The sequence below is a fragment of the Camellia sinensis genome, chromosome 6, assembly GCF_055761805.1.
Source record: "Camellia sinensis isolate YWXY chromosome 6, ASM5576180v1, whole genome shotgun sequence".
NCBI lineage: Eukaryota > Viridiplantae > Streptophyta > Magnoliopsida > Ericales > Theaceae > Camellia > Camellia sinensis.
In genome coordinates, this window is record NC_138966.1 from 191,693,769 (window position 1) to 191,721,595 (window position 27,827).

Below are 27,827 nucleotides of genomic sequence, written 5' to 3' on the forward strand. Positions count from 1 at the left end.
ATGACCATAATACCAGAAGGCCGTAGTAAAACACTCAATAAAGTGAGCTGGGTTTTTACTAGGGTCAAATATCATTCAATGAAATAATAAACTAAAAGAAAGAAAATTACAGGAAAAATGAAATTTAGATAAGAAACCAAGAGAAATAAAGTGTGCCGAACACAATAATTGGTCAAAATTATCAAAAAGTTCATTACATTCACCACCGCAGTAGTACATTACATTGAGCATCAAATTTTAAGTAAGAATTACGTATATCAACTTACAAGAACCTATCAATGAGAGCATCACAGAAAATATAATCATAACTAACTAACTTGACATTCCAACATAACAAAAAAATCATTACAGATCAAAGTATTTCAAAAAAAAAATTGTATTACCACACTTAAGAGAGGTAGAGAAAGAGGGAAACTCTACCCATGTGAAATGAGACTATTAGCTACAAAGTAGGGATATAATTTTTAATACAATGTGTTTGTTAATTTTATAATATTTATACAATTAGACAATTTTCTCCCATGATTCTTTTTTTTTTATTTTATATTATGAACCAACATGTATTTTCTCTGTACAATCACTCAAGAAACTCTGAAATTGTGTTTGGATAGAATTTGTAAAAATAAAAATAATAATAATAATAAAAAGAATGGAAAAGTGAACAAAACAGGCTTTTATTTCATGCACAAATCTATTTAATTTTTTTATATATATAAATTCAAAATTCTATGAAAATTGTTTTTGTACAAATCTAAAATTCAATAGTCAAACTGATTTTATTCGAATAGTTTCTTTGGCTCCAAGCAATTTGGGTGGATATAGAATGCTCATTTGTGCATAATCAACATCAATGAGTATAATATGAATTCTAAAGTATCAAAATATTTTGATGGAGATATGAAGTTGTTTGGTAATTTTTAATTTTTAAAGGAATTTCTAACAAGATAGGATTGTAAAGTAGTTAATAGATATTTTTAAGCTAATAATTTTAATATTATTTTAAATTTTGGCCAAAAGTCATGATTAAATTTTAACAAATAATTCAATTAGATTTTTTGAATTACTTAAAAAAGCCCAAGTGTATTAGATTTCTAGTAATAGTATAAATCCGGTATTAGATCTATTTTTAGTGTGTAATGTGACTTCAAACCAATAGATGTATTTTTTAAATTATTTGGGGCATATAGATAAAGGAGCAAATGAACTAAATAATAGATTTTTTAATTAATTACAAATTAAGAAAATTAACAAATTAATTTGAATTTTTGATATTATGTGATTTTTTCTCATTATTTTACTTTTATTTTTTTATATAGGGAGAGGGAGTGAGAAGACTTGAAAAGTGAAAAGGGAGCTAGAGGGGGGTGCCATGTATTTTTTTTTTTTAAATTATGAGAATTTAGGAATGAATTTTTGAAATTTTTTGAGATAATACTACATTTGCTTATATATATAGTATAGATTGCGTTTGTGGTACTAAGTGCCCATTTGAGAACCAAGATTAAAAGCTACGTTTTGTAGCTTGGGGGGTAAAAGGCTAGATTGGCTTTTTTAACAATAAGTCATTTGGGAAGTCCAAAAAAGTTGCATGTGAAATTACAATTATACACTTCATGTTGTCTAGGGTTGTACATGGGTGAAAATGTAAATTTACTAAATTGGGTAGGGATATTTTGGTCATTTGATTGTGATGTGACAATATAAACAAATACTAACCGAAAAAGCCAAAAGCAGTTTTTTACGAACTTCCTAAATCACTTTCTAAAAAAGCCAAAAACTTGGTAAAAAATCAAGAGCCAGCTTTTTATCATCTTCCCAAAACACTCCTAAATTGGTAGTTTTCTATTTTATTGTTAAAAGATTTTTGCTTTAGTTGATTGGCAAGAGTATGTTATTTGAATTTGACTTTTTTCAATTTTTGTTAGGCCCACATTAGAGAGCTTGAAGAAGAAGTGAACCTTTTTGAGAATCTTTCACATCCAAACATTGTTGTAAGTATTTGATTTGCATTCTTCCTGAAGCAATGGTTGTTCATTTTTATTGTCTTGTCTGTCTATTTTTATATTTTTGGTTGGTTTTCTAACTTTACTCGGCTCTTCTTTTTCTTGAAGAGATACTTGGGAACAACTAGAGAGGACGCATCGTTGAATATTTTGTTAGAAATTGTCCCTGTTGGATCTATCTCTTCACTTCTGGGAAAATTTGGTTCATTTCCCGAGTTTGTAAGTTGATTACCACTTTTCAAATTATATATTTTTTGTTTTCGAGTATTGAAGTTTATATCAAATAACACTCTGTCGAGAGGCAAGGCCTACTTATTGACTTAAAAATTTTCATTTTAGGATTTTTTTTTAATCAACAAAATAAGAAAACTTTATTGATAAAATCAAAACATTACATATGAAGACCATCAATAAAGAAAAGACAAGAGCTCGATAGCATCATAGCACCTCAACCTAATCCCAACTAGGTTGGCACCAAGAAGGATGCCCAATCTTGTGCTAGCTCAAGCCAAAATGTTGGTAAGAAACCAACAACAAACAGAAAAATCACCCCAAAACAAAAGAGTAACAAACAATCAAACAGACCCCACCTGTTAAAACTACCAAACAGCAGCCATCTATCCTACAGACAACAATCTCCACAGCCAAAAATTAGCCCAGAATTCTGATTCTGTTCCATTGCCTTGAGCAAGATCTTACTTGCTGAAGGTTGAACACCACATCATTAATAGAAAAATATATCCCATATGTGTTATATTTCAACCATAAAGCAATTCTAACCTTCAGTAACTCCTCAAAATCCGTAAAATCTGGTTGAATTGCATTGAACACACATTCATTTATGAGCTTCCACACAGACCACATGATAGCAAAAGGAATAGAATGTCATATCCTCCTTTCAAACTTGTTATAGCTTCTACCTAACCACCATTCCAGAAGATCTCCAATAGACCCAGGAATTACCCAAGACAAGTTCCACCAATCCAATAATTTAGACCACATTCTCCATACCAAAAGGCAATGTAGTAGGATTGTAATAACCCTCACGCTATCCTAACCATACTCGTATGCATTCATGTGATTCTTTCTTGTAAAGTTGCATTTCGAGTCTTGTCCTTGTTCGTTTAAGTGTTATAGCATGTTTTGTACCTTGCTTGGTGTGAGTTTAGCCGAGGTCGTCTTCATGTCTAGAATTATCTTGGAACCACTTTGTTCGACCTCCACCTTTGCCCTAACATATTGGCCGAGATGTCATTATCTAGGCCGAGGTGTTCATCACCAAGGCCGAGGTGTGAATCATCTAGGCCGAGATGTTACCTTTGCACCCAAGTGATCTTGTCCCGGAGTGGTATGACCTAGACCGAGGTGTGGCACATCTAGGCCAAGGTGTGGCACAGCTTAGTCAAGTGTTGTCCTTCCTAGCCGAGGTCATTGTTCCCTACTTGCCGATGTCTTGTTCTTAGCCGAGATCGTTACTCGCCAGAGTGCCCATGCCGTCTTGCTTGTTGAACACACTTTGTCATAGTTTTGTCTTGTCACTCAGCCACTTTTCTGTGTAGCACCAACCAGCCGCTGCCACGTGCCTCTGTAGAGGGTTAAGTCAGCCAGCAGACTTAGAAATGTATCATTTTCTATATGTCTTTGTTTGTGAGAAGAGAGAAGCTCTAGAAGAAGAAGAAGAAGTTTAGAGTGAGAGAGTGGGTTTCGAGCTTGATTCCTAGAGATCAAACCATTAGATTCGCATATTGAGGTTAGATACTTGATCTACTCTTGTCAATCTTATTGATCATCTAGTTACATTGCATAATCGAACCCGTTTTGCATGTCATGCATCGATTTAAAGTTGGTTTTAGAAAGAGAAAATGGTGTTCATGTGTTCTTGAAAGAAAGGTCTTGTTTTATCTGAAAGTTTGCATTAAGTTTCGTGTTTTTGTTTTTGTTCTCACTAGATCCTTGAATATGGGTACCCAAGTCCATGTTTTTGAACTCATAGCATGAAATCTCAGATTTTGTAATAGCAAATCACGATCCTTGCATTCATCTCCCTCATGTTCATGTTCTTCATGTTCATCATGTTCTTCAAGAAAGGGGAAACCCAGATTTTTCCCGACTTCATTCCGTTGAATATGGCCATCGAGGCAACACCTCGGCAAGGAGGTGTGGGACCTCGGCCTAGACCTGGCAGTTGCCCAGCATGATTTCCCCGAAATAAAGAACTGTGTTTGTTTTGATTTGGCTTAGTCTTGAGGAATGCCGAGATCATCTGCATGCATATGAAACTTGTTTGAAAGTGCATTCAACAGACTTTGCCATGTGTTTGTAGGGTTTGGACTTGCCTTGACCCCGACGTTTGAAGAATTAAGTGAGTGGTATTTTTAATAAAGCTATGTTATAATGCTTTGATAAAGTCTTGTTTTGCTTCGTTTTGGAAAGTATTTGTAAGCATGAATGGTTATTCCTAATCGGAAAATATATATATATCTTGTTTTGATGACATTCTTGGAAAGTCCGTACGTGCTAAGGGACTAGAAGCACTTGTAGCACAAAGTTTGGAAGTCCGTACGTGCTAAGGGACTATAAGCACTTGTAACACAAAGTTTGGAAGTCCTTACGTGCTAAGGGACTATAAGCACTTGTAGCACAAAGTTTGGAAGTCCGTACGTGCTAAGGGACTATAGGCACTTGTAGCACAAAGTTTGGAAGTCCGTACGTGCTAAGGGACTCTAAGCATTAGTAGCACAAGTCCTTAGTGTCCGGGGACTATAATGCAACGACACCATTGAATTGAGATATCTCTCTTGTCTTGCCTTGTCTTGTCTTGTCTTGTTTGCCACAGACGGTTTACCGCGTGGGTTTTGTTTGCCGAGATGTCATCACTTGTATTATAATGATGTTAGTAAGCATCCTTTGAAACTTGACAGATTTGGAAGATGGACTTGGTTCATCCCTTGACTTGTACCAACTATGTTATGTATTGTTTGATAAAGATCTTGAATACCAGTCATGCAAACCCCTTTATTTCTTATACCATTCACTGAGTATCCAAGCTCACCCTCTCCATATATATATATGTAGGTGATGAGCAGGAAGGCGGTGACGCCTAGGTGTGACTCACAAGCTTGTTTTGGGGTTTTTTTGTTATGTCGGCCTAACTTGTATTCATGTCGACAGTCTTGAAAATTATGCTTCTCGGCTTATAATGCTTGTAATTTACACATGTCGGCTGGAGAAGCCTTTTGATCAAGATGTAAAATGTATTTTGTACTTTATTATATTTGTATCCAAGTTGTAATATTATGTAAAGTTGTATGCCATTCCATGTAACTTACGCACTGCTCTTATGGACCACTTGTATTTTTTTTTTAAATTATTGCTTCCGCACTTGTGAGCCCCATATATATTTATACTCTGTCTGTGTGTGAATTTTGAAAGATGGCCTTCGGTAATCTCGGATTACTGGCCATCACGGCACCAAACTACTAGGGGCTGTTTGGGATCGTGACAGATTGGTATCAGAGCACGCATTCCTTATAGTACGTTATTCACACACTTTGAGTCCTAAAGAGCATAGGATGTCCCTTAGAATGATCTTAGGATTACATCATATTGCTTGATACTTGACAAGGTGTGCATCATCTCGGCATAACCATTTGTTATTTGCATACATGGTTCTTGGTTCAGTTTGTTTTAAGGTTGCATTTTTTCTACTCATAGCATCATGAGGAGAGGTAGACCATCAGTTGGCCGAGATCAATCAGAGGATAGATTGGACAGACTAGAAAGACTAGTTGAAGGTTTAACCCGTGAATTGAGGCAGATAAGGCAACAGAATGCAAGTGCTACATCTACCCCGGCCGAATAGACGAATGGCCGACATGCAGCTCCACCTCTTCTAGTGCCCTAAGTGCCTCCACAGCCAGCCTTGTATGGGGAAGGGATGATGACTTTGATTAAAGAGTTCAAGAAGATGAACCCACCGAGATTCGCAGGGGGCATAGAGCCGATGAAGGCCGAGGCGTGGGTTTTGGAAATGGAAAAGCTGTTCGAGATCTTTCCCAGCACCGACACTCAGAAGGTGACATTAGCAGCATTCACATTAGACGACGACGCTCGAAGGTGGTAGATGATGATCCGGAAGGCTAATCCTGGTTTAACTTGGGCCAAATTTTTGGAACTGTTTTACAACAAGCATTTTTCGCTTAGCGTTCGAGATCGCAAGACCATAGAGTTCCAGACTCTGACACAAGGCAACAGAACAGTGGCAGAGTACGACCGTGCCTTTACCGAATCGGCGAGGTATGCGCCTCATATGGTCAGTGATGAGTATAGGAAAGCCAGGAAGTTTGAAAGTGGACTACGTGGACCAATTCAGGATTGGGTCAACATGCTCAATATGCCGACTTACGTCGAGGTGTTAGACAAGGCCATCTTGGCGGAAGCTAACTTAAATCGATATCAAAGTGCAGGAGAGAATCAGAGGAAGAGACAGAACAATGAAGGTCGTCGGATACCGTTTAATGCCAAGAAGAAGGCGAATGTGGGCAGTTCCAGCAACTCAGATCGGGATGGTAATGCTAAGCCGACGTGTGCGAGTTGTGGGAAGCCGCATCTCGGGGTTTGTCGCTGGGCGACAGGAGCCTGCTTTGAATGTGGCGAGATAGGTCACCGCGTGAAGGACTGTCCAAAGGCAAGAGCTGGTGATGGTAAGAAAAATGGGAGCACCTCGGGCTCTGCACAGGGAAGCAACGTCGGAAGGACACAGATGAGACAGAGCAGAGTTTTTGCTCTAGTGCCAGGAGACACCCAGAATGCTGAAATGGTAGTGTCAGGTACACTCTCAATTTGCTCTCAAGTTACATACGTCTTGATTGATTCGGGCTCTACACATTCTTCTGTATCTGTTAAATTTGCCGAGAAGTTGAACAGACCGTTAGAACCCCTTGATTATGTGCTATCTGTATCTACTCCATCTGGGGGAACTATAATTATTGCATCCATATATAGGGCGTGTGTTGTGGTGATTGAGGATGTAGAATTATTAGCTGATTTGATGCCATTAAGCATGACTCACTTCGATGTCATATTGGGAATGGATTAGTTAGTAGCGCATCATGCATCCATTAATTGTGTTACTAAGAGCGTTACATTGAAGACCCCAAACAAAGCCGAGGTCTTTTTCCAGGGTAAGGGAGTAGTACCCCCACCCTACTTAATCTCATCCATGAAAGCCTATAAGTTGATCCAAAAAGGGTGTCAAGGTTATTTGTGCAGTATACTAAGTGATTTGAATGGAAGTGTTGAGTTAGCCGGTATACCAGTTGTTAAGGAATTTCCCCACGTCTTTCCAAATGAGCTGCCTGGCCACTTAGTCGATAGAGAAATAGAGTTTATGATGGACCTCGTGTCGGGAACGCAACCTATCTCCAAAACACCCTATAGGATGGCCCCTGCTGAACTTAGAGAACTGAAACTACAGTTACAAGAATTGTTGGATAAGGGATTCATTAGGCCGAGCACTTCACCGTGGGGAGCACCCGTTTTATTTGTTAAGAAAAAGGATGGCACACTTCGCATTTGCATTGATTACAGAGAACTTAATAAGGTAACCATCAAGAACAAGTACCCATTGCCTAGGATTGACGATTTGCTTGATCAATTACAAGGGGCACGAGTCTTTTCCAAGATTGACCTTAGGTCGGGCTACCACTAGCTGAAGGTTAAAGCCGAAGACATTGAGAAGACTGTTTTTTGGACAAGGTATAGCCACTACGAATTTTTGGTAATGCCTTTCGGAGTGACCAATGCTCCTGCAGCGTTCATGGATTTGATGAACAGAGTCTTTAAGCCGTATCTAGATGAGTTCGTAGTTGTTTTTATTGACGACATACTGATCTATTCCAAGAGTACAATTGAGCACGAGAATCATCTGAGGCTTACCCTGCAAATCTTGAGAGACAAGAAGTTGTATGCCAAGTTGAGTAAGTGTGAATTTTGGCTTTCCAGCATCTCATTTTTAGGGCATGTGATTAATGAAGAAGGTATATCAGTTGATCCGAGTAAGATTGAAGCCATTGTGAATTGGCCGACGCCGACAAACGTGTCCGAGGTTCGTAGTTTTCTGGGCTTGGCAGGTTATTACAGAAAGTTTGTGAAGGACTTCTCAAGGATAGCAGTACCATTGACACAACTAACTAAGAAGGGAACAGCATATGAATGGACCGATGATAGAGAATCGGCTTTCCAAGAGTTGAAGACGAGTTTAGTTACGGCACCAGTTCTTGTACTTCCGTCGGGTAATGAAGAATTTCAGATCTTCAGTGATGCTTCACATAAGGGTTTGGGTTGTGTATTAATGCAAAGGGGCAGAGTCATAGCATATGCATCTCGTCAGTTGAAGCTTCATGAAAAGAACTATCCAACCCATGATCTAGAGCTAGCAGCCGTGGTGTTTGCTTTGAAGATTTGGTGCCACTACTTATATGGAGCCTCTTGCCAAGTTTTTACAGATCATAAGAGTTTGAAGTATTTGTTCACCCAGAAGGAACTGAATTCGAGGCAGAGAAGATGGCTTGAATTATTGAAAGATTACGACATGCAGATTCAGTATCACCCAGGTAAAGCAAACTCGGTAGCTGACGCGTTGAGTAGGAAGTCAGTGGGAAGTTTGGCATGCCTAGCCATGATCTCAGTGGAGCCGACTACCATCGGGGAAGTAAAGGCAAGGCAAATAGAGGATGGATTCCTAAAGAAGGTAGCCGACGAGATCACCACCAGGCCGAGGTCGGGTTACACCTTTGAGAATGGAGTGCTTAAGTTCGAAGGAAGATTGTGCGTGGCCGACGTCCCAGAATTGAAAATAAGGATTTTGCAAGACTCTCATGGATCCAGATTTGCAGTTCATCCAGGGAACACCAAGATGTATCAAGATGTAAAACAAACCTTTTGGTGGCCGAATATGAAAAGAGAGATAGCCGAGTTCGTGTCTCAGTGTTTGTATTGTCAACAAGTGAAAGCGGAATATCAGAGGCCGGCAGGACTTCTCCAACCTTTGCCGATTCCTGAGTGGAAATGGGAGGACATCTCCATGGACTTTGTGATTGGTTTGCCGAAGACACAGAAAGGAATGGATTCGATCTGGGTTATAATCGACAGGTTAACTAAGTCAGCGCATTTCTTGCCGGTTAGGACTTTGTTCAGTGCTGATCGACTTGCTGTGTTGTATATGAATGAGATCGTTAGACTTCATGGTGTACCGATGTCCATTCTGTCGGACCGAGATCCAAAATTTGTTTCTAGATTTTGGCAGAGTTTACAAAGGGCTTTGGGGACCGAATTGAGGTTTAGTACAACTTTTAATCCGCAGACCGATGGCCAAACAGAGAGAACAATTCAAACACTTGAAGATATGCTTAGACTGTGTGTATTGGACTTCAAGGGAAGCTGGGAAGTGCATTTTCCATTAGTAGAGTTCGCTTACAACAACAGCTACCAAGCTAGCATTGGCATGGCGCCGTATAAAGCCTTGTATGGGAGAAAGTGCAGATCGCCGATATGTTGGACCGAAGTAGGAGATAAAGCTTTGATCGGCCCGGATTTAGTTCAAAGGACAACCGACAAGATTAAGCTTATCCAACAGAGAATCAGAACCGCTCAGAGCCGACAAAGGAGTTATGTCGACCAGAGAAGGAAGGAGTTAGAATTCAAAATAGGGGATCATGTGTTCTTGAAAACCTCGCCGATGAAAGGAGTTTCAAGATTTGGAAAGAAGGGTAAATTGGCACCCCGTTACATTGGACCATTTGAAATCCTTGAGAAAGTTAACCCGGTTGCCTACAGACTTGCTTTACCACCGAGATTAAGTCAAGTTCATAATGTGTTTGATGAGAAAGTATATATGAGATCCATTACACGCGATCGATCATTTCGGGATTGTGGTTGATGAAGGCCTAAGCTATGAAGAAGAGCCGATATGCATCATCGATAGACAAGTGAGACGATTGAGAAATAAGGCAATACCGATGGTGAAGATTGAATAGAAAGAGCATTACGGCAAGGATGCTACGTGGGAAATGGAAGAGGAAATGAAAGTCCGATACCCGGAGTTATTCTCGAACCAAGGTAACTCAAGTTTGGGGACCAAACTTCTTTAAGGGGGGTAGGATGTAATAACCCTCACGCTATCCTAACCATACTCGTATGCATTCATGTGATTCTGTCTTGTAAACTTGCATTTCGAGTCTTGTCCTTGTTCATTTAAGTGTTACAGCATGTTTTGTACCTTGCTTGGTGTGAGTTTAGCCGAGGTCGTCTTCATGTCTAGAATTATCTTGGAACCACTTTGTTCGACCTCCACCTTTGCCCTGACATATTGGCCGAGATGTCATTATCTAGGCCGAGGTGTTCATCACCAAGGCCGAGGTGTGAATCATCTAGGCCGAGATGTTACCTTTGCACCCAAGTGATCTTGTCCCGGAGTGGTATGACCTAGACCGAGGTGTGGCACATCTAGGCCAAGGTGTGGCACAGCTTAGTCAAGTGTTGTCCTTCCTAGCCGAGGTCATTGTTCCCTACTTGCCGATGTCTTGTTCTTAGCCGAGATCATTACTCGCAAGAGTTACCATGCCGTCTTGCTTGTTGAACACACTTTGTCATAGTTTTGTCTTGTCACTCAGCCACCTTTCTGTGTAGCACCAACCAGCCGCTGCCACATGCCTCTGTAGAGGGTTAAGTCAGCCAGCAGACTTAGAAATGTATCATTTGCTATATGTCTTTGTCTGTGAGGAGAGAGAAGCTCTAGAAGAAGAAGAAGAAGTTTAGAGTGAGAGAGTGGGTTTCGAGCTTGATTCCTAGAGATCAAACCATTAGATTCGCGTATTGAGGTTAGATACTTGATCTACTCTTGTCATTCTTATTGATCATCTAGCTGCATTGCATGATCGAACCCGTTTTGCATGTCATGCATCGATTTAAAGTTGGTTTTAGAAAGAGAAAATGGTGTTCATGTGTTCTTGAAAGAAAGGTCTTGTTTGATTTGAAAGTTTGCATTAAGTTTCATGTTTTTGTGTTTGTTCTCACTAGATCCTTGAATATGGGTACCCAGGTCCATGTTTTTGAACTCATGGCATGAAATCTCAGATTTTGTAATAGCAAATCACGATCCTTGCATTCATCTCCCTCATGTTCATGTTCTTCATGTTCATCATGTTCTTCAAGAAAGGGGAAACCCAGATTTTTCCCGACTTCATTCCGTTGAATGTGGCCATCGAGGCAACACCTCGGCAAGGAGGTGTGGGACCTTGGCCTAGACCTGGCAGTTGCCCAGCATGATTTCCCCGAAATAAAGAACTGTGTTTGTTTTGATTTGGCTTAGTCTTGAGGAATGCCGAGATCATCTGCATGCATATGAAACTTGTTTGAGAGTGCATTCAACAGACTTTGCCATGTGTTTGTAGGGTTTGGACTTGCCTTGACCCCGACGTTTGAAGAATTAAGTGAGTGGTATTTTTAATAAAGCTATGTTATAATGCTTTGATAAAGTCTTGTTTTGCTTCGTTTTGGAAAGTATTTGTAAGCATGAATGGTTATTCCTAATCGGAAAATATATATATATATATATATCTTGTTTTGATGACATTCTTGGAAAGTCCGTACGTGCTAAGGGACTAGAAGCACTTGTAGCACAAAGTTTGGAAGTCCGTACGTGCTAAGGGACTATAAGCACTTGTAGCACAAAGTTTGGAAGTCCGTACGTGCTAAGGGACTATAAGCACTTGTAGCACAAAGTTTGGAAGCCCGTACGTGCTAAGGGACTATAGGCACTTGTAGCACAAAGTTTGGAAGTCCGTACGTGCTAAGGGACTCTAAGCATTAGTAGCTCAAGTCCTTAGTGTCCGGGGACTATAATGCAACGACACCATTGAATTGAGATATCTCCCTTGTCTTGCCTTGTCTTGTCTTGTTTGCCACTGACGGTTTACCGCGTGGGTTTTGTTTGCCGAGATGTCATCACTTGTATTATAATGATGTTAGTAAGCATCCTTTGAAACTTGACAGATTTGGACGATGGACTTGGTTCATCCCTTGACTTGTACCAACTATGTTATGTATTGTTTGATAAAGATCTTGAATACCAGTCATGCAAACCCCTTTATTTCTTATACCATTCACTGAGTATCCAAGCTCACCCTCTCTATATATATATGTAGGTGATGAGCAGGAAGGCGGTGATGCCTAGGTGTGACTCACAAACTTGTTTTGGGGTTTTTTTGTTATGTCGGCCTAACTTGTATTCATGTCGGCAGTCTTGAAAATTATGCTTCTCGGCTTATAATGCTTGTAATTTACACATGTCGGCTGGAGAAGCCTTTTGATCAAGATGTAAAATGTATTTTATACTTTATTGTATTTGTATCCAAGTTGTAATATTATGTAAAGTTGTATGCCATTCCATGTAACTTACACACTGCTCTTATGGACCACTTGTATTTTTTTTTAAATTATTACTTCAACACTTGTGAGCCCCATATATATTTATACTCTGTCTGTGTGTGAATTTTGAAAGATGGCCTTCGGTAATCTCCGATTACTGGCCATCACGGCACCAAACTACTAGGGGCTGTTTGGGGTCGTGACAAGGATGTGATTGACAGTTTCCACATTCTCCCTGCAAAACAGACAATAATTGTTCACATTGGGATCCAAAACTCCAATTCTTTGAAGATAGAAAGCCGTTTTCACTCTACCTTTTTAGGCCAACCAACCAACCAAAAAATTTCACTCTTGGTGGTGCACCGTTACCCAACAGCAGTTTAGTAATCCTAAGAGATGGACCTTGAGCAGACTCACACCATCTTCTGGCAGAGGAAATAGAAAAAGAGCTCGATGGTTCTGCATTCCACCAAGCTTGATCATCAATATTGATCCTTAGATTGGGAACATCCTCTAATACCTCAATAAGCCTTTTAACCTCCTCCTCTTCCCAGGCTCTTAAAGGTCTTTTGAATGAGAACTGCCACCCTCCAGCTGCATCTCTGGTTTGAACAAAAGACTTCAAGGAGCCATCGTTAGCCTGTAATAAGTTAAAAAGCCTAGGGAAGACATCCTCCAACTTTCCAATCACCAATCATTTGTCTCTCCAAAAGTGTGTCGTTTCACCATTACCAATCACAATTTTAAAATTTTCAACAAAAAATAAGTGCAGATCAACATTTGACAGAATAGAAGATAATATATCTTGCCAAACTAAGGACATAGATCTAGTAATCGCTACATTTGAAATTTCTCCTAGAACCTGTTTGCCAAGTAGGTTATGAGAATGTACATGAGATGAAAAGCTACACTCAAAACTTGAAAACCTTGCTTCTATACTATGTAATTTGCGTGTTTTTTTTTTTTTTTTTATATTCTTGCTGAATCTGTATGCTGAGCAGGTTATTAGAATGTACACAAAACAATTGTTATTGGGAGTGGAATACCCTTACAGGAATGGAATAATGCACAGGGACATTAAGGTATCTTCACCTTCCTGCAAATGATTCTTAACAAGGATAAAACTTCTCTCTCTCTCTCTCTCTATATATATATATATATGTCTATATGTCTATATCTATGTATGATAAAGGGCTTGCTTTTGTCAGGGAGCTAATATCCTTGTTGATAATTGTAGAGAAGTGGTTTGAAAATACTCTTCAGATCCTAGAAGACGCTAGTGATCCTCAGCTAGTCACCTGAAAAGATACAAACACTCCGGTCGGGGGTGCCGGAATTAGCACTCCGACGGACAAGTCAGTTCTTATACTCAAAATAGCTTGTCTTCTAAGTTAAGCAAAAAGTGATTGTTACATACCTTTCTAAATCAGTGGTTCTTGTATTTATACTTGCTTCTTAGGCCTCGGGGCCTGAGCCTACTTTTATCCCATTCCCCTTTTATTTATTCGGAGCTACTGATCTCCTGCTATTCGGCCTTCCTAACGTATTCGACATCCTCGTCACGCAATATGGAGCCGAATAATATCTGATTTCTGGAGTACGCACCTTCCGACTCTTTCATTTATCCGGCTCCCACAATTGCCCCCAAGCACTTCACCAACGACAGTTGGCTGGAGTGCTTGGTTCTGAATTTCGAAAAGTCAGAGCTAAAATTCGGCGGTTGGTCTCATCCTCATACGGATATCTAAGTACACCCCTTTCGGTTGTCGTGTTGACTTCCCACTCTATTTTTTGCGATTTAAAATTTTGACGTCCTTTCGAGTATGTATTTTATGACACTCGTCGCTGGATTGCCTTTTAAATCGTCCCTGCAACTCTCTTCTCCGATATCCTCTTCGTCCTTTGTAATTTCTCTCCTTCCTTGCTTCGAAGACTCATTCTGGTTTATTCCTTACTTGGCATATTCTTATAAACTGTAGGGTATGGCGAAACATTTAAAAGACCTTCTCTCGTCAGATCGAATTGCTGGCTTTAGATGCCATTTCTCCATTCCTGATGATGTCCGTCTGTCGTTTATGGCAGACGACACTCTTGATATGGAGAGGGTGGACAAAACCATGATTGTCTTTCCTCTTTTGTCAATCGCAGAGGGTGGAGTCCGTTTTCCCCTTCACCCGTTTCTTAGGGCTGTGCTTCGCCATTGGGGTTTAATCCCTTCCCAATTCAATGTGAATTTCTTTAGAATTATAATGGGGGTTATAGCGCTCAGCCGTCGCCTTAGAATTAACCTTGGCATTCCAGCCATCCGGCATTGCTATGCCTTGGCTAAATCTTCTGGTCGGCACGGGCGTTTCTTCCTTAGGGCCAAGGATATTGACCATCAGCTAATTACTATGCTTTCCAGTTCTGGGAAACGAGTTGATGATGTAATGGTCGTTGTCCAGAGTAACTAGGAATTTGGCGAATGGGAGGATCACGTTAACCCTATTCCTAGACGGAGGGGCAAGCCAGGTGGCCGATTGCCTTCTCGCTTTTATTATTTGTTCATTTTTGTTGCAAAAGCCTCTTCTTTGAAATGTTACGGCTTGGCTTGTACAGGGAACGATTTGAAAAAAGTCCTGTCTTTGACTGATGACGCCGTTCTTTCGGATATCAAAGTCGCGCTCAAGTATTTCGACCGTCAAAGTCTTCAGAAACAAGGCAGGGCGGCCCACGTTCTGCTTCATTACGAGCCGACATATATGACTTTCTCGGCGGCGGAAAATATCCCAGTTCCGGAGGGTGAAGATTCTCTTATTGCTCTTATTTTATCCGACTTCAAAAACTTGAGGCAGGTTGGTTTTGAAGGGTCTGATTCGGAGTGGAATGTAGCTAATGTTACCGAATCAGATCAGTATGAAACCGAGTCTGACGAGGTATTGAATTCGGCCGATCCTCCATCCACTTCGGGCCGAGGGGATCTTTCACTTGACGATGTTTTTCACGGCTTAAAGGATCTTCCCGCTGCAGGCCCCGAAGACATGGCTGGGTTAAGCCTGACGAAACTTGCCAGGAAGGCATATGCGAAAAGGTTGGCCGCACAGCGAAGAGCGAAGGCCCTTCCGTTGAAGTACCACCCGTCACCGAATCTCAACTCTCCCTGCCTGTTAGCGAATTAGAGTCCTTGCGCGTTATTGAGGTGGAGACGGCAAAAAATTGGAATGCCAAATCTACTTTGATCTCGCAGGCCGGCCAAGAAGTTAAGGAAGAGGCAGAGAAACGCCCTGCCAAGTTTGAGGCCGGCTCAGAAGAACAAGGCGGCAAACGTCCTCGATTAGAGGGATCGAATGTGATCGTTCGTTTTGTCATTCAGCCGATGATAAAAAATATGCCGGTTTCTTTGATGCTTCGGCACTTAAAGATCCAAAAGTCACATTCAGCTTGGCTACGTCCGTGTCGTTGCCGTCTGATAGGGAGGCTTTTCGGGTGGAACCAGATCTAAATACGACAGCACTAGCCACCCAATCAGCACTTTTGGTACATATTCGGACTTTGCTTCACTTAATCCAAATACTGTTGAAGTTATGGTTTTAAATTCTTGTTTTGCAGACCATCGGAAGGATAGCCGATATGGGCCGTCGCCATCGCGACGCCGTCAAACAAATTGGTCATTTACGAAAGGAAGTTGAGGGCCAAAGGAGAAGGGCCGAAGTCGAAGCTTTGAGGGCGAACAAGGAAGCTTCAAGGGCCGAGGCCGAGGTGGAGAGGGCTCATAGCGCGGATCAATTGAGATCGGATGCCGAGAAGGAGGCGGGCGCGAGCGAAGATGCTCTTAAATTGGCCCAGAAGGCGGTCTCCAAACTGGAGGCTGAGTTGGCTAAAATGAAGGCGGCGAAGGAAACAGCCGACTCGGAGGCTTCCAAAGTGTTTAAGGCCGGGAAAAATGTTGGACTCGCCGAGTATTTGGACCAATCCCCAAGTTTGAAAATCGGGGATTCAAACATGGCTGGCACAAAGCCCTTGTTGCTGCTAAAGTTTCATTGATTATGCCAATACCATATGAGCAAGTGGATGTTGAGCCATTGGAGTCTGATTCCGATGAATGATCTGGGCGACTAACATAGTTTTTAGGATGTCGAATGTATTTTTACAGTTTTTAATTTGGTATTTTTCATGTGTTGCTACAGTCATAGTTTTTTGCTAGGCATTTTCATGCGAGCTTGTAGCTTTTTGTTTAGTAATTTGCATATATAAAATTTTATGAGTTATGCTCAACTTGCTAAGGAAAATGTTGTTGATGAATGATATTGCTTTCGGTTATGGTTAGATTGGCTGCTTAGCTTAGGTATTTGGCTGACCAGATTAGTAAATCTGCCCTTGCCTTAGCCAGGGCACGAGCTTGCGAAGCCAAATGGGCCTAACTCGTGGGCTGGCTTAGGCACAGATTGATCGGCGCTTGCGTTTGAAAACATGGTCGACCATATTAGTACATCTGCCCTTGACCAGATTAGAAAATCTGCCCTTGCCTTAGCCAGGGCACGAGCTTGGGAAGCCGGATGGGCCTAACTCGTGGGCTGGCTGAGGCACAGATTAATCGGCGTTTGCACTTGAAAACATGGCTGACCAGATTAGTAAAGCTGCCCTTGACCAGATTAGTAAATCTGCCCTTGCCTTAGCCAGGGCGCGAGCTTGGGAAGCCGGATGGGCCTAACTCGTGGGCTGGCTGAGGCACAGATTGATCGGCGTTTGCGCTTGAAAACATGGCCGACCAGATTAGTAAATCTGCCCTTGCCTTAGTCAGGGCGCGAGCTTGGGAAGCCGAATGGGCCTAACTCGTGGGCTGGCTGAGGCACAAATTGATCGGCGCTTGCGCTTGAAAACATAGCCGACCAGATTAGTAAATCTGTCCTTGCCTTAGCCAGGGCGCGAGCTTGGGAAGCCGAATGGGCCTAACTCGTGGGCTAGCTGAGGCACAGATTAATCGGCGCTTGCGCTTGAAAACATAGCCAACCAGATTAGTAAATCTACCCTTGACCAGATTAGTAAATCTGCCCTTGCCTTAGCCAGGGCGCCAGCTTGGGAAGCCAAATGGGCCTAACTCGTGGGCTGGACAATTGTCATCCGTCTCTTAACGTTTGGGATTACTGACGTTGCCTCGGGAGAGCTGTATATATTGAAGGATAAATGGGGCGGATGCACGCCAGAGGCCCTGCATATTTCCATTCAGGCAACTTGGGAGGGACGAAGATTGGCTGAATTAGACACCGCAATGAGTCGCAGTAGAGAGCCTATGCGTACGGGAAGAAGAACGTTCAAGGATCGGGAAACACAATAGCCCCTTAGTCGTCGAAGCAGATCGCCCCGAAAGGACAGGCAACAACGGAGAAATTCTCTGCGCCCGCGACCGAGAATCGAGCCCGATGCGACGCCACGACCTTTGAGTTTTGCGATTTTTGTGAGGAATAGACCAATGACGGAGACGGATTCTATCATTAAAGACCCAGGTGTGGCAGTCGAGTTCGCTCGACAGATCTTCCCGCCGGAAGTCCAACAATGGATGGTCGGACGTCAAGATTTTGAAGTATTTCGAGACGGCATACATGGGGCCGTGAAAGGACTATATACTGCTTACGAAGTCGGCATGCGTCTGTGGGAAGTGCGACGTGAGAGTGAGAAAAAAGATGAAAAGAATCGTAGTCTGGAGATTCGCGCGGAAAAGGCTAAGTATGAGCTTCGGGAGCTAAAGAATGTTCAAACGAGCGCGTCGGTGGCGGCCGGTCAATCTAAATTGGTCGTTGAAGAGAGAGTGACCCAATGGACCTCAGGTTATGAAAAGGGATTTCAGGACGGCCTGAAGGTCGGGATAGAGAAGACCAAATGAGACCTTGCCGAGGAGGTCTGCCAATGTGAAAATCGTTGATTCAAGCACGGCTGGATCAAGGGCCTTCAAACCGAGAAAGCTCTCGAAGCCGTGGGCATTGATTCGGCTTCACCCTTGCATCATCGTCATTACTTACCCTATTTCGATTTCGAAATTGAGAAGAGCGACGATGAGGGTGCTGAATAAATAGACTTTGGAACGCGAAAACAGACTTTGCGCCGAACAAATAGATTTTTTTTTTATTTTCAACGTTCGTATTTGGTCTTGAAATGTTATGTGCGTAATTAAACGTATTATTTCAACTTACTGGCAAGTTTTGTGTTGCGTGGTGCAAATGTTTAAACATGTATTGACCGGCTCGAATTAAGAACAATTCTCAATGAATATTTATTCGGCCAATAAAGTGGTCCGAATGCATCTCTCACAAAGGCTTCGAATCCAGAGACTATTTTGGCCAATCGTTATATCCACGAAGGGCGCTTCGAATTCGGAGTCTTAATCGGCCTTAAGAGGCTTAATCGGCCCTTAGATGTCATGCGCCAAAAGGGGCTCCAAATCCGGAGACTTTAATTTGGCCAATCGTGATATCCACGAAAAGCGCTCCGAATCCGGAGACTTAATCGGCCCTAAGGTGTCATGCACCAAAAGGGGCTCTGAATCCGGAGTCTTAATCGGCCCTAAGGTGTTATGCACTAAAAGGGGCTCCGAATCTGGAGACTTTAATTTGGCCAATCGTGATATCCACGAAGGGCGCTTCGAATCCGGAGTCTTAATTGGTCCTAAGGTGTCATGCACCAAAAGGGGGCTTCGAATCCAGAGACTTTAATTTGGCCAATCGTGATATCCACGAAGGGCGCTCTGAATCCGGAGACTTAATCGGCCCTAAGGTGTCATGTACCAAAAGGGGCTCCGAATCCAGAGACTTTAATTTGGCCAATCGTGATGTCCACGAAGGGCGCTCCGAATCCAGAGTCTTAATCGGCCCTAAGGTGTCATGCACCAAAAGGGGCTCCGAATCCGAAGACTTTAATTTGGCCAATCGTGATATCCACGAAGGGCGCTCCGAATCCGGAGACTTAATCGGCCCTAAGGTGTCATGCACCAAAAGGGGCTCCGAATCCGGAGACTTTATTTTGGCCTTAGAAGGCTTAATCAGCCCTTGAAGGCTTGGAAGCGAGCTTGAGAAAAATGAGAAGCTTTGTATTGCAACGGTGGAATATGTACAAGTATCAAGCCCACAAGTCAGGTCAATGATAGAATTTACGTAAATGTGTTGAATTCTAAGGCCGTGGCAGGCTTCTTTCTGACATGTCTGAGAGCTGGTATGCCCCTGTTCCTGCGATAGATTCTATCTGATAGGGGCCGTCCCAGTTTGGACCCAATTTTCCATCGGCCGGTCTCCGATCGGCTGGAAGTACCTCCTTTAGGGCCAACTCTCCTGGCATGTATCGGCGCAACTGAACTCGCTGATTATACGACTTGGCGAGCTGCTGCTGATACCGTGCCATGGACGCCAGGGCGTGGTCTCTTCGTTCTTCGATTAGAATCAGATCCAGGGCAAGCATTATGTCGTTTCGGCCGGTATCAAAAACTTGTGATTTCAGAGTTGGGAGGCCGATTTCCAGGGGTAAGATTGCCTGGGTTCCAAAGCATAGAGCAAACGGCGTTTCTCCAGTGGATCTCCTCGGCGTAGTACGATGAGCCCACAATACACTCGGCAATTCTTTGACCCATTTGCCTTTAGCTTTTTCCAGCCTCTTTTTGATGCCGTCTAAGATGGATTTGTTAGAGGCTTCGACTTGACCATTGCTTTGGGAGTAGGCCGGTGTAGAGAAGTAAGGCCGAATGCCATATATGCTACATAACTCTCGATATACGCCACAATCGAACTGGGTGCCATTGTCTGAGATGAGAGCTCTCGGAATGCCGAATCGTGTTATGATGTTTCTCCATAAAAAGCGTTTAATGTCGGCATCTTGTATATGTGTTAAAGCCTCTGCTTCAACCCATTTTGTGAAGTAATCTATCACGACGATTAAGAATCGCTTCTTCCCTGGGGCCCTCGGCAATGGCCCTATGATATCAAGTCCCCACTAGGCAAACGGCCAGGGGCTGGTGATAGAGTTTAACCCTTCGGCAGGCAGATGGGTTAATGGGGAGAACTTTTGGCACTGTTCGCATTTTTTTACATAACTCTCCACGTCAGCTCTCATTGTCGGCCAATAATACCCCTGTGTTATAGCTCGATGGGCCAAGAAGCGTCTGCCAGAATGGGCACCACAACTGCCCTCATGTATCTCTGTCAGAAGCTCTTCCACTTTATCGGGGTGCACGTATTCCAAATATGGACCAGAGAGGGACTTTTTATAAAGCCCTCCTTGCGGATCCAGATAGTATCGCAGGGCTTTATTTCGCAGCTTGTGTGCTTCTTTTTTGTCCTCTGAGAGTTGTTCAGAAGAGAGGAATGTAGCAATGGGGTCCATCCAGCTTGGTGCGGATTCTATAAAGTTGACATGGATTTCCTCCGAAGAGCAAATACTTGGCTCTGGGATGAAACCTACTTCGATGGTCCGTTGGATCTCAGAATTGATGGCGGAGGCTAGGCATGCTAAGGCATCCGCGTGTGTGTTCTGGTCGCGTGTTATTTGGTTCAATTCGTGATGGTCAAATTTTTTCAGCAAGGAATTGGCCGTTTTCATGTAGACCGCCATACGGTCGTTTCTTGCCGCGTACTCCCCCTTTAGCTGACTAATTACCAATTTTGAATCACAAAACACAAGCAAATGCCGAGCGCCGAGAAGGTGCACATTCCGCAGACCGGCTAGAAGGGCTTCGTATTCGGCTTCGTTATCTGATGCTTCGAAGCCAAGCTTGACGACCTGCTCAATTACTGTGTTTTCTGGAGACATGATTACAACTCCAGCGCCGCTACCCCTTTGGTTAGACGATCCATCACAATATAATTGCCAAATATCCCCGACATAAATTCTCCAGTTCGGCTTTGGTCGAACTTCAGCCTTTGGTCGAACTTCGTCAGGTTTGAGGTTGGCAAGCTCTCCAGTGAATTCGACAACAAAGTCGGCCAACACCTGCCCCTTGATTACAGTTTTAGGTAAAAACTGAATGTCGTATTGGCCGAGTTCAAGAGCCCATTTTGAAACATGTCCTGATGCTTCTACACTCCGTAGTACTGATCGGAGGAGATAATCTGTTTGCACCCTAATGCTATGTCCCTGGAAGTAATGCATCAGTTTTCTTGCCGCCATGACTAGGGCTAAGATGAGTTTTTCCAGCGGAAGGTAGCGTGTTTCAGTGTCAACCATTGCCTTGCTTACATAATACACTGGCCGTTGCTCCCCCTCCTCCTCTTTTAATAGTACGGCACTGGGGGCCCTTTTGGAAACTGCCAAATATAGAATGAGCGGGTCACCAGCGGCGGGTGTTGTCAAGAGAGGTACTGAGTGAAGGTAGGTCTTGAGTCCGTTGAAAGCTGTTTCGCATTCGGCGAACCATTCAAAAGCCTTACCCTGCTGTAGTATCTGAAAGAATTATCGACAGCGATCTGTAGACCGGCTGATGAACCTGTTGAGTGCAGCGGCCATCCCCATCAACTTTTGGACTTCTTTTACTGAACGGGGGGAACCAAGTTCCAAGATTGCTGTGACTTGCCTCGGGTTGGCTTTGATTCCTCGGTGATTGACGATGTAACCCAGGAATTTGCCAAAGCCGATTTCGAATGCACACTTGGAAGCGTTCAATTTCATTATGTATTTGCGTAAGATGCTGAATGTCTTTTCTAGATCGGCTATATGATTCTGTTCTTCTTTGGACTTGACCACCATATCATCGATGTATACTTCCATAGTGTGGTCGAGTTTCTCTTTAAACATGGCAGTGACCAGTCTTTGGTAGGTTGCCCCTGCATTCTTCAGCCCGAAAGGCATAACTTTGTAGCAGTAGGCTCCTCTTGGGGTGAGGAATGCAGTTTTGTCCTGGTCATCTGGATGCATGGTGATTTGATGGTAGCCTCTGTAAGCATCAAGGAAGCTCATGCGTTGATGGCGAGCCGTCGCATCGACAAGCTGGTCGATTCTGGGTAGAGGAAAACAGTCTTTGGGGCAAGCTTTGTTCAGATCTGTGAAATCGACGCACACTCGCCAAGTCTCATTTTTCTTCTTCACCACCAATGTATTGGAGAGCCATGTAGGGTAAGTGACTTCTCTAATTGCCCCGGCGTCAAGCAGTCTGTCTACCTCCTCAACAACGGCGGCAGTGTGCTCCGCGATTGACCACCGGCCTTTCTGAATGATCGGCTTTACATTTGGGATCAACATTCAGATGGTGCTATGAAACTGGCGGTTCTATTCCCAGCATTTCGTACAGAGTCCACGCAAAGACGTTGAGGTTGTTGAGTAAGAAAGAGATCAGCTGCTACCTGTCGGCCTGATTCAGAGAAGCGCCGATCATGAAGAACTTTTCTGGGCTTCCATCGATGTCAACTCAGTCTAAACTTTCCGTGGCCTTCTCATTTGGATGCCGCCCAACGTCATCAAGGATCTCCCGATTCGGCACCTCAATGGAGTTTACTTGCAGTTCATTTGGCGTTTTGGCGGCAAGGAGATAACATGCTTGTGCCGATTTCTAGGAGCCGCGGATTTGCTCAATGCCGTGTTCTGTTGGGAAACGTAGCAGTTGGTGATAGGTTCTTGGGACGGCCTGCAAGGTATGCAACCACGACCGCTCCATGATGAGATTGTACGATGATGACAGCCTGACGACCAAGAATTCCACATCCACCATTCTGGAACCTGCTCGAACGGGTAAGCAGATATTTCCCAATGGGTACTCTAGATTGGCATTGAAGCCGAATAGTGGATAAGGAGCCAGAGTCAGGTCTGACTCATTGAATCTGAGTTTGATGAAGGTTTTATAATACATAACCTCCGAAGTACTGCCCTGGTCGATAAGAACGCGTTCGACGGTGAACCGGTTTACGCGTAGCTCAACAACCAATGGGTCGATGTGAGGGAGTGTTAAGCCGATCAAATCAGAGTTGTCAAAGGTAATACTTGGCGTTTCTCAGAGCCGCTTTGCTGGCGTGAGTTACTATTGGGGGCCTGGATATGATTGGATCGCATGCACGGTCGGGGCTGCTGGCAGGCTGTATATCATGTGGATGGTGCCAAGCAGAAATGCATCCTTCGGAAGGGTAGGTGTTTTGATCGCACTCCTCTGAACGCATTGTTGGAGACGTTCTTCCTTTGCCAACTCCTCAAGATGATCTGTTGAGGCATAGCGGCCATCAGTTTCTTGTTGTCGGGCTCGAGATCGTCGATCAGCTGCCCTCGGGGGTCGCTCATAAGCCTGGCACACTGTTTGTTTGGATTTTGCTATTTTCGAGGCCAGATCGCGACGAAGGCGTTCGTTCTCAGCGAAGATGTTGTCCAACCTCTATTTGGTTTGCCTAGCTTGTGCTATGGTCGCTTGTATTGTCTTTTGCGTTGGGTTTGAAGATGAGCATAGGTCCAAGGCAAGTCTTGCTGCGATGGTTTTTGGTCCAAGCGAGTGTGCTGGAGTGAGGTCATCTCTCTGTGTGGTCTCGTCAGTGGCTATCAGAGGATCTTCAGTCACGCTTGCCATGGATGTATTTGAGTATTTCCATAGACGACGCCAGTTGTGGAAAAGTGGTTTGGAAATACTCTTCAGATCCTGAGAGATACTAGTGATCCTCAGCTAGTCACCTGAAAAGATACAAACACTCCGGTCGGGGGTGCTGGAATTAGCACTCCGATGGACAAGTCAGTTCTTATACTCAAAATAGCTTGTCTTCTAAGTTAAGCAAAAAGTGATTGTTACATACCTTTCTAAATCTGTGGTTCTTGTATTTATACTTGCTTCTTGGTCCTCGGGGCTTGAGCCGACTTTTATCCCATTCTCCTTTTATTTATTCGGAGCTACTGATCTCTGGCTATTCGGCCTTCCTAACGTATTCGGCATCCTAGTCACACAATATGGAGCGGAATAATATCTGATTTCTGGGGTGCGCACCTTCCGACTCTTCCATTTATCCGACTCCCACAATAATAAGGGGTGCATAAAACTTACAGACTTTGGTGCATCAAAGAAAGTTGTTGAGCTAGTGTGAACAATGTTTCCTCTATTTCATTTTTTATTTAATTTTTCTAGTTATTTATTTTGTTTTCTTTCCAAGGTAATATTATGTCAAATTATTTTATACCCGAGTTATGTATGTTGCTAGTACAGGCTACCATGACTAGTGCAAAGTCCATGAAGGGTACTCCATATTGGATGGCTCCAGAAGTTATCCTTCAAACCGGTCATAGTTTGTGAGTACAATCACACATTTCCATGCTTATAGCTGATCTATGATATGGATAAGACAAATGTGACCATGTGTTTTCTTACTAGCTCAACCCAATGTTTTAAAAACCGGACCGGTGAGTGAACCGGAAAAGACATTGGGTGGACGGGTCACCGGTTCAACCGTCGGGTTGAACCGGAATCAAACCGTGACGTAATAAATATATTAAAATTATATTTAATTAAAAATATAAGTAATAAAATTATAAATTAAAAATATTAAAAATATTACATTATCTTAAATATTTTTCTTAATATTCTTTTACTGAAAAATATAATAATACATTCTAAAATATTATTAATTTCAATTTTGGAAGATGAAATCAAATATTTAATATTCCCTCCATATGATTTTAATTCAAATAATTTGATTGAAAGGAGAGCAAAAATTTTGGAGGGATATCAAATTTTCAATATTCCCTCCAATACATTTGATTGAATCCCACATGGATTTCTTGAATTTTTTTGAAAGAGTTTTTTTCTTATAAATAGGTGAAGACTTTCATATTAATTTCATCAAGCTCTTAATGGGATTCCTCACAAGAGAAGACCCTTGAAAAAGAGTTTTAAATTAAAATTTTCTTATATTCTTATATTTTATATATATATATATATATATATAATAAGAAAGAAAGAAAGAAAGAAAAAAAAAAAAATTTCCGATCCGGATCAACCCGGCGAATCGGCTCCGGTTTGCCGGTCCAACCGCCGGTTTTTCTGGTTCTCCTTAAAAACGCCGATTTTCATTTCTAGCCAGTTTAGAGGGTCCATCTGGACCGGAACCTCGACCGGTTGACGGTTCAACCGGTCGAACCGGCCGGTCCGGTCCGGTCCGGCTCAACCCATGTCACCTTAGTTACATCTTCAATGTGGATAAAGTTACTCTTACGCATTGGTGTAGTAAATGCTTGCAATATTTTCACTTAAGCACGTACATATACACCATGCTTGTTGCACTCCTTATTTTGTGCTTGTTTTAGCTCATTAGTTTAATATCAAACATTCCAGCTCTGCTGATATATGGAGTGTTGGATGTACGGTTATTGAGATGGCTACAGGAAAGCCTCCTTGGAGCCAGCAATATCAGGAGGTATTTTGAAACCATCATCTTCCATTGTTTTCCTACTGAAGTATTTATTTGTTCTGTTGACTACAACTTTGGGACTCGATAAGATGTTAGTTCATTGTTTGTGAACTAACTAATTGGTGTTTCTTTTAGGTTGCTGCTCTCCTCCATATCGGGACAACTAAATCTCATCCACCCATCCCTGAGCATCTCTCTGCTGAAGCAACAGATTTTTTGTTAAAATGTTTGCAGAAGTATGTTTCACATACCTATTATTTTTGTTTCTTGCTTCTCTTGCCCTTTGTATCCATTGCCAATTATTTTTTTTAAGCTGATATACAAATTTATAAGAAGATAATTTATGCTTTATTTTTAAGTTTGTTTCATTCTCTTATCCTTCTATGGCAGGGAACCAAACTTAAGGCCTGCTGCATCAGATCTACTGCAGGTACTATTACACTGCAGGCTAATTTAACTTATCAATTCCTTATAAATTAAGCTCTTTAACTCATATATATATATATATATATATGTAAGGTTATCTTGTAGCAGAACATTCCTTGGTTCTGATGGAAAACACATTGTTAGATAATAAAAGTTGTCACTTCTTTTAATAATTGTTCTAAAAAATGTTTTTGGCTTATCATATGCAGCATCCATTTATTACTAGGGAGTATCAGGAAACCTATCCTGTGTTACGCGTTTCAGTTATGGTCAGTATAACTGCATGAAGCCTTCTTTGTTTGCATTATGCAGCTTTTCTTTTTCCATTCTTATTTATTTTACAATCATTAGGAAAATTTTGGAAAAAAGATGGCAACACCTGAGATGGAGCTTAAGAACTGGTAAGGGTTATTGTTAAATAACCTTGGGTGCTTTCAAGATATATTATTGTCTGTTATTTCTAATTAGAACTCTTTGAGGTTGCATTTTTGTTTTAGCATGGGCCTTATTATCAGGACAACCTACACGCAATTGAAGGATGGTCATAATAGTGTGAGGTGCTCAACTATATATCATGAGAAGTTCCTAGGAAATGTCCCACATTGGGGATCAGGAAATTGTGATGATGACATGTGTCAGATAGATGATGAAGATGATCTTGTGATTGGAGCATCAGCAAAGTTTGATTTTGCTTTACTTTTTGATGATTTTAATAAGGTAACATATTGCTTTTATGCCTTCTAACAAATATGATATTTGTTAACATAGTAACCCTAACAACCAATGGTTTGTTTTTTTTTTTTTTGTTAATCTAGAGTTTTAATCCTATGTCTGAGCCGGACGATAATTGGCCATGCAAGTCTGATGACACTCTAGAGAAGTTCCCAGGAAATGTCCCACATTGGGGATCAGGCAATTGTGATGATGACATGTGTCAAATAGATGATGAAGATGATTTTCTAATTGGAGCATCAGCAAAGTTTGATTCTGCTTTACTTTCTGATGATTTTAATAAGGTAACATATGACTTTTATGTCCTGTAACAAATATAATATTTGTCAGCATAGTAACCCCTAACAACTAATGGTTTGTTGTTTTTGTTAATCTAGAGTTTTAATCCTATATCTGAGCCCGACAATAATTGGCCATGCAAGTCTGATGACACTCTAGAGTTGGAAAGTAGAGTGAACTTATTGTCTAGTCAAACAGTTAACAAGGCTACTGACATCCCTCGAGCATCTGGTAAAGGGAACAATGATTTTACATTTCCATGTGGGCCCTTAGTAGTTGAGGATGATGATGATGATAATGAAGTTATTGAGTCAAAAATTAGAGCAATCCTTGATGAGAAGGTATTATCGCTTCCACTTAAGTTTTCATTTTTGGTTGTGGAGGCTTTGGGTCGTTTGTTGTCCAGGGCGGTTCATGGTGGTTTATTGCAGGGACTTGAGGTGGATTATTTGGGATCAGGCAATTGTGATGACGACATGTGTCAGATAGATGATGAAGATAATCTTGTGATTGGAGCATCAACAAAGTTTGATTCTGCTTTACTTTATGATGATTTTAATAAGGTAACATATTTCTTCTATGCCCTCTAACAAATATAATATTTGTCAGCATAGTAATCCCTAACAACCAATGG

The 27,827-nt window shown here is 42.1% G+C and overlaps 1 protein-coding gene across 1 annotated transcript; it reads left to right on the plus strand.

Moving 5' to 3' along the window:
* On the plus strand, positions 1 to 27,783 carry LOC114318185 (mitogen-activated protein kinase kinase kinase NPK1-like). The gene is made up of 15 exons (XM_082876844.1): positions 1 to 42; positions 1,926 to 1,991; positions 2,112 to 2,222; positions 13,433 to 13,513; positions 13,640 to 13,672; positions 24,380 to 24,430; positions 24,556 to 24,638; positions 25,681 to 25,762; positions 25,892 to 25,992; positions 26,147 to 26,186; positions 26,392 to 26,451; positions 26,534 to 26,583; positions 26,680 to 26,899; positions 26,998 to 27,198; positions 27,292 to 27,783. The coding sequence occupies exons 1-15, from the start codon at positions 1 to 3 to the stop codon at positions 27,781 to 27,783; spliced, it is 1,713 nt and encodes a 570-aa protein (XP_082732970.1).
* Positions 27,784 to 27,827: the final 44 nt, after the last annotated feature.

Bases quoted from the DNA above. Each gene is read 5' to 3' on its own strand.
- LOC114318185 (XM_082876844.1), top strand. From the start codon at position 1: ATGACCATAATACCAGAAGGCCGTAGTAAAACACTCAATAAA. The intron at 26,187-26,391 runs GTACTATTACAC...TATCATATGCAG, and splicing joins CTGCATCAGATCTACTGCAG to CATCCATTTATTACTAGGGA. The intron at 26,452-26,533 runs GTCAGTATAACT...TACAATCATTAG, and splicing joins TGTTACGCGTTTCAGTTATG to GAAAATTTTGGAAAAAAGAT.